Below are 7,500 nucleotides of genomic sequence, written 5' to 3'. Positions count from 1 at the left end.
GAAAATCAGGAGAAAAAAAAAGTAAGTAACTTTACTGAAGTAACGTAATTCCCTGGTGAAAAATACTTGCCCTTTCCTCTTGAAACGTTCTCCATTATGCTCCTAACCACATCTTTTATGGATTGATATTTCCTGAGGAACGAGTGTATGAGTCATATAACGATGCGTCTGGAAAAATACTGAGGTGAAGTGAACCGACATGGCCCTGTTCACTCCACACAAAAATACCTCTGGGATTCGGTAAAAAGAAACATCCAAAAGAAAAGACAAGACGCCTCCATAAATCAGTTACATGTAACTATGGGGGGTTTACATTTCAGACGCTCCAAAACAGCAGGAAAAACAGCAAAGCAGCTGCGACCACCTCTTCTGATAAACAGGTCCTGGTGCTCGAGTAGAGGAGGAGACCGCAGAGCACTGAGGGACCAGCAGAGGGCGCTATACTGATAACCAAGGCCCAGGACTACAAGACCCAGGACTACAAGTAGGACAGACTGAGCTTTAGTCACTGACCTGGGGTCATCTTTCTGGGGTCGTATTATAACGCACTGTAGCCTAACTCTTCCATACTAGGGAACAGCCTGTACCATCTTGCAGGGGGACTATCAATGTAAATCAGCCTTTTGGCTGCAATTGTAGTGCATTTACATTTTTGTTTTAAAAATGTTCATCAATGTACACTGTCCCTACTTGAGCAAATAAAATGAATTGAATTTCTCTGCATAATTCCTATATTAAAGGAATAGTTTGTTCAAAAAAGACACATTGTTTCCACGTCTTCAGACCTCATAATTGTCTAAAGTGGATGACGGAAGATCGAGACGTCACCTCTTTGGATGTGAGCTCATCTGACCACAACCGGCGGTGGTGAGCTGACCTTAGTTCCCGTGTCTGAGGGGAAGAGGACCAGCACTCCCCGAGCTACGCTGAGCCCTAGGGCCGGGACGTTAACCCTCGCTCACGCTCCCAAACGGACGCAGCACACGGACGCCGCGGTTCTGTTTACGCTACTTCTGCAGTCTGCTCGGAAAAAAACAGGCGGCACGAGGACGTCCGCACGGCGCCGACGCGTTCACCCGCACGCTAGCGGACCACCGCGCTACTCGCGGACGCGGTAAAGGATAACCGGGGCTTTGGTGTTACCTTAGGAGCTCGGCTGGGAGAGGGTGGGGTTGGGGGGGGGGGGGGGGGGACCTACCTCCATGAGCAGGCTGAGCTGGTCCAGGGGGCTCTGGGGGGACATGGAGGAGGGGCTGGCCAGGCTGGAGGAGGAGGGGGAGGTGGGGGTGGAGGAGGAGGGGGAGGAGGCGGAGGAGTGGTGGCTCTGCTGGATCAGGTCGGGCAGCAGGTGGATGCGGCCGGCGAAGCCGTTGCGGTCGGGGTGGTGGTGAGGGTGGGGGCCGGCGGGGGCGTGGTGGTGGTGGTGCTGGGGGGCACCGGGGGGGAGGTGGATCGCTAGCCCGGGGCCGGGGCCGGAGACGGGGGCAAAACCAGGGCCAGGGGGCCCCCCGGGGCTGCCGAGGACCTGCCCAGGGCTGGGGACTGCATGCTTTTTGTTGTCACCTGTACTCTGGAAGTAAGAAGAGCGACACACTGTGGGTCTAGAGGGGTTCTCCTCTGTGGTTCTAGAGGGGTTCTCCTCTGTGGTTCTAGAGGGGTTCTCCTCTGTGGGTCAAGAGGGGTTCTCCTCAGGAACACTGTGGTTCTAGAGGTGTTCTCCTCAGGAACACTGTGGTTCTAGAGGGGTTCTCCTCAGGAACACTGTGGTTCTAGAGGGGTTCTCCTCAGGAACACTGTGGGTCTAGAGGGATTCTCCTCAGGAACACTGTGGGTCTAGAGGGGTTCTCCTCAGGAACACTGTGGTTCTAGAGGGGTTCTCCTCTGTGGTTCTAGAGGGGTTCTCCTCTGTGGGTCAAGAGGGGTTCTCCTCAGGAACACTGTGGGTCAAGAGGGGTTCTCCTCAGGAACACTGTGGTTCTAGAGGTGTTCTCCTCAGGAACACTGTGGGTCTAGAGGGGTTCTCCTCAGGAACACTGTGGGTCTAGAGGGATTCTCCTCAGGAACACTGTGGTTCTAGAGGGGTTCTCTAAACCCTGAGGAGCAGGGAAGCTTCTATCCAGAGGGAAACTACTGTCGCTGCTCTACCAATATAGAATAAACCTGGATATTGCTGTAGATAGAACTGTATATGGCAGAGGTCACATTTAATTGGTCACACTTTACAATAAGGGTCACAAAAAACATTAGTTCACTGTTAACTAACGGTTATTTAGGGTTAGGTTACTAATGTTAAATAATACCTTAGTTAAGGTTAGGGTTAGGTGAGTTAACCTTAGTTAACATAAATAACATTAGTAAATGGTTAAGAGAGACATTAGTTAACTGTTAACTGCTTAATTAATGCATTAACTAATGCTTATTAATGTACCCTTTATTGTAAAGTGTTACCATTTTATTTGTTCCAAAGCATATATATGATAATAACCGTTTTGACTCTATCTGTTGTAGTTAATCTATTTCATATCAATATTCCCTTAGAGAAACTGTGAGTATTTCATCTAAATCTGAGGTGGTTGTTGATATTTCTGGTGGGTCTCCCTGCCTACGGCCCTCTGAACCCTCTCTATCTGAGACCGCCTTCCCTGCCTACGGCCCTCTCCACCCTCTCTCTCTGAGACCGCCTTCCCTGCCTACGGCCCTCTCCACCCTCTCTATCTGAGACCGCCTTCCCTGCCTACGGCCCTCTCCACCCTCTCTATCTGAGACCGCCTTCCCTGCCTACGGCCCTCTCCACCCTCTCTATCTGAGACCGCCTTCCCTGCCTACGGCTCTCTCCACCCTCTCTATCTGAGACCGTCTTCCCTGCCTACGGCCCTCTGAACCCTCTCTATCTGAGACCGCCTTCACCAGCAACACAAAGCCAAATAATACATGATCAACACAACAACAACACGATCAAAACAACAGCAAACACAGCAGCAAAACAAGAGGGAATGAATGAGAGGCTCGAGATACCGCCACGAAACAAACGTCGACGTGACTTTGATAGAGAGGCTCCTCCCCTCCCACGCCGTCGTCGTTAGTTACCTGTCGGACGATGAGCGTGCCATCTTTGCAGGGCGTGCTCCCGGCGTCGCTCTCGCCCTCGTCGTGGACGATCATGGTCTTCACCGACTCCGTCTCGCCATTGCTCAGCCGGGAGGAGCTGAGGGGGGAGAGAGAGAGGTCAAGGGTCAGCGGAGGGACATCCGGCTACACAGCGGGGGGGCGTGGCCTCCAAATTCAGTGTAGCTGAAAAGGATTCCACAGTTACTTCTTCAGCCACAAGAGGAGCGCTTTAAGCGATCTATAAAAAGATATTTGTAATGTATTGGTTGATTGTAAAGTCTCACATCTTGAGAGAGTGTTATCGAGGGAGGTAGAAGAGGGAAGAGACAAACAAAATGGCTTCCAGACACAGAATCAACAAAAAACAAATAACACAACACTGGGATATTTGGTGTTGTATTTACTGTGTACTGAAAAATATATTACATTAGCCATGTTTCCATCCACACATTTTATGCCAATTAAGTTATATTGAATTAAAAATGCCTTATGGAATCAGTAAAATTCGATTAAAAATCATGAAAATCGACAAAAAGTTTGTACTGTCGATCTCATCGGATTTTCTCTTGTTCGATAAAAGTCTTGTGTGATAAATGCTTTATCCGATTTAAAGCTCTTAGATGGAAACGCACGTTCACGGCTTTATTCATATTCATATTTTTAGCGATCCTCACACAATGCGATTGACAAGTGGATGGAAACATGGCTACTGTCAATATATTCACTATTACGCACAACATTATCTGAGGTTATTGAGGGTAAGGTGCGAGGTTAGAGAAAGGTCAAAGGTCATAGTCATTGCTCTACGTACACGGCACGGGAGTCCTCAGGGCCCGAAGTGGACTCCTCCCCTCCCTCCTGGTCCACCTCTTCATCATCATCTTCATCGGTGGTCCCTGACTCCTCGCTGGAGGACGAGTAGTCGGTCACCTTGTGGGGGGGGCGCACGTCCTCCACCGCCCGCAGCTCCTTGGCCAGGGCCGTCAGGTCCTAGAGGTCAGATGTCAGAGGTCAGAGTTCAAGCTCAGATAAAACGTCTCGGCCTCTCTTTCCTGGGGTGCTGACCGAGCCACTCGCAGTGGGTTCAATTCAGTATACAGGAAGCAGGAAGCTGCTAAGGAGGAAATGAGGTCACACAGGTGCACCAGCCAATGAAAAGCCGGCCGGTGAGAAGCAAAGTGAAGAGGTGTGAAGAGATGGCGAGTGGTGCACGCTGCTGCCAGATAGTGCCCAAGTGTCTGCAGGCGAGGGTAAGGTTAGTGAGTCCACAGGAAATTACCACCGAGCGTTAGAGAGAGGAAGAAGCTCGAAATATGAATGTGATGAAGAACCCTTCTAAAGAAATTAGAAATATGAAGTGGATTAGGATTAGAGAAAAGCGTGAGTAAAGATGGCCACGAAGGCCGACAGTCCAATCAAGAGAAAGCAAGCCATTAGTACAGAGACCCTTCAGCCAATGAGATTGGTTGATAGAAACACATGTCACACAGGCTTACCACATCACCCTATGGAGGTTCAAAAGGTCACATAACACCACCCAATGGCACCAGTCCCCCCCCCCCACACACACACACACACAGACACACACACACACAGAAAAGAAAAATCGATGTCAGACCATACAAAACCATCATTCCCATACAAGAATAGGAAAAATCCAGTTTTACCCATTTCCTGGATCATACAAAAATCTGTAAGCACACTTGACTAGTGTCTACTGTCCTTGATCTACACTAGCTAGAATACTACTGTAGCTAGGACACTACTTTAGCTAGGACACTACTGTAGCTAGGCCTACTAGCACTAGGCCTACTAGCTAGGGCATTATTGTAGTTAGGGCACTACTGTAGCTAGAACACTAGCTAGGACACTACTGTAGCTAGGACTCTATAGTAGGTAAGGCACTACTGTAGCTAGGACACTGCTGTAGCTAGGGCACTACTGTAGCTAGGACTCTATAGTAGGTAAGTCACTACTGTATCTAGAGCACTGCTAGCTAGGGCAGTAGCCTACTGTAGCTAGTACCCTATTGTAGCTAGGTGTTTGCTAGCTACAGTAGTTGGGACACTACAAGCTAGGGCACTACGGTAGCAAGGACTCTATATGATAGGTAGGGCACTACTGTACTGTAGCTAGGACACTACTAGCTAGTACACTATTGTAGCTAGGACACTGCTGTAGCTAGGACACCACGACAGGGTCAAACTCTCACCGCCGGCCGGTTTGGTCTGACCAAGTCCCTCCTCTCCTCGGGCTTTTTCCCAGCATTCTCTGGGCGTTGGAGGGGCGTGCCCTCAGACTTGGATGTGGCTGAGGGGAGGGGGAGGGGGGGGGGGGGTGGTTAGAATTAGCCGTCGCTCGCCAGGTTAGCGGCTAACACGTCAGCGCTCGTGTGGTGCTATTCATGGCCGTGTGTGGGAGGTCGCTCGTTATAGAGGCTCCTGTACGATACGCCGATCTGGTGATGTGATGCCTCTGTGTGTGAAATGCGCTGTACAAATAAAGTTTGATTTGATGTGACGTGATGTCAGCTACGTATGTGTAAATGTATGGGCAGTAAACGTGTGATGTGCTGATATCCAACACCTCTACAGATCGGAAGTGACCAGCTAGGTCCCGGCTCTGCGTTGGTGGTGTGTCTCGCGTGTTGGTGGCGTGTTGGTGGCGTGTTGGTGGGGGGGGGGGGGGGGGGGGGGTGACTCACAGCGGGCTCTGAACCTCTCTCCTGAGCCGCTGTGGGAGCTAGGCTGGGAGCTGGAGTTACTGGAGCTGGAGGAGCTAGTGCTGGTGCTGCCCCCTCCTCCTCCACCTCCTCCTCCTCCTCCTCCACCTCCTCCCCCTCCTCCTCCACCTCCTCCACCAGCAGCAGGCCCGGGTTTGGGGACCAGCTTCTCCACACGGTCCCACAGCAGACGGGGCTCTGCAGCACTGGGGGGGGGAGGGGGAGAGAGAGCGTTATGTACATTCACCCATAGATACGCATCATCACATAGTATATACACACACTCTCTCAAGTCTCCCAACCCCATTACAGAAAGAACATGGCTCCACAGAGGAGAGGGAGAGAGAGGGAGGGAAAGAGGGAGAGAGAGAGGGAGAGAGAGAGAGAGAGAGAGAGAGAGGGAGAGAGAGAGAGAGAGAGGGGAGAAAGGGAGAGAGGGAGAGGGAGAGAAAGAGAGAGGAGAGAGACAGAGAGAGAGGGAGAGAGAGAGAGAGGGAGAGGGAGGGAGAGAGAGAGAGAGACAGAGAGAGAGAGAGACAGGGAGAGAGACAGAGAGAGAGAGACAGAGAGAGAGAGAGAGACAGAGAGAGACAGAGAGAGAGAGAGACAGAGAGAGAGAGACAGAGAGAGAGAGAGAGAGAGAGACAGAGAGAGAGAGAGAGAGAGAGACAGAGAGAGAGAGACAGGGAGAGAGAGACAGGGAGAGAGACAGAGAGAGAGACAGGGAGAGACCGTGTGTGAGAGACCCAGAGATGCAGCGCTACCTGCTGGCGTTCCGGTGTCCTGCCGGGTTGTTGGGTGTGGCGTTGCTATGGTGAGGGGAGTCCCTACGCGTCAACACCGGAGACCTTGACGTTGTCCTCACCGGAACCTTCCACAGAGACAGTGACCCGCTCATACACACACTCCACGGCCACACACACTCTCAGAGTGGCCGAGTGTGTATGACGGCAATAGGGACACAAAACCTGTAAACGCCTGTAAACTCTGAAATGACGCTTAAGACATCTAAAATGTTCAAATAACATCAATACAACATCCTAAAAACATTACCATACCCTTAGATTGAGATGGTTAGGTAAGTAGGAAAGAAAATTCCAGACATTTACCTGATCAACACTACTCATACCACCAGAACAGTTGGAATACAGTGGCAGAAAGACTTGGTTAAGGGTTATCATTTGTGTATACAGTACAATTTCCATGGGCATTTCTGACAAAATGCTAATATCTTTGTACAGTGATATGGTTAAAGGCTGAAGAACCAATGCAAGTGAGGCATCTCCGTTCAGTAACTGAGGTAAAGTGTCTTTGCACATTCCTATGAGTGTCTGGTATGAGTGTGGAGCGTCTGATGGCTGAGCAGACAACACGGAAGGTTCCAGAACATAGCGATGCAGTAGGGAACACATGCAGCCAATCAATACAAGCCACTCAATACAAGCTGAACAAAATGGCGGGAGTAGGGGCATTAATGCAGACATCAACAAAGTAAGTGATGGAGAACTAACTTTCATTACATGGGGAATTGAGCTCACAAGATAGGACGTTACATAAATGCTGCGTCATCGTGAACAGGAAGGTCTGTGTCACATGAGGGCACAGGTGACCATTTTGATTCTAATTTCATCATGTAAGAGCTAAACCAAATTAAACATCATTAACGGCTT

General features: G+C 50.3%; 1 protein-coding gene across 1 annotated transcript in view; it reads right to left on the bottom strand.

The window, feature by feature from the left end:
* The window catches only part of LOC311313349 (mitogen-activated protein kinase kinase kinase kinase 4-like), a gene marked incomplete at its 5' end in the record, with an annotated part of 46,395 nt that overhangs the window by 12,465 nt on the left and 26,430 nt on the right, over positions 1-7,500 (bottom strand). The window contains 7 exons of the mRNA XM_084443472.1: positions 1,199-1,570; positions 3,088-3,205; positions 3,920-4,098; positions 5,321-5,418; positions 5,813-5,942; positions 5,973-6,036; positions 6,595-6,701. Of these exons, the coding sequence (XP_084299598.1) occupies positions 1,199-1,570; positions 3,088-3,205; positions 3,920-4,098; positions 5,321-5,418; positions 5,813-5,942; positions 5,973-6,036; positions 6,595-6,701 (1,068 nt within the window). The remainder of the gene's footprint in view (positions 1-1,198; positions 1,571-3,087; positions 3,206-3,919; positions 4,099-5,320; positions 5,419-5,812; positions 5,943-5,972; positions 6,037-6,594; positions 6,702-7,500) is intronic.

Source organism: Borostomias antarcticus, assembly GCF_949987555.1.
Source record: "Borostomias antarcticus genome assembly, chromosome: 9".
In the NCBI taxonomy this organism is placed as follows: Eukaryota; Metazoa; Chordata; class Actinopteri; order Stomiiformes; family Stomiidae; genus Borostomias; species Borostomias antarcticus.
Note: the sequence above shows the minus strand (reverse complement) of the source record. Positions and strands in the feature narration are given on the sequence as shown.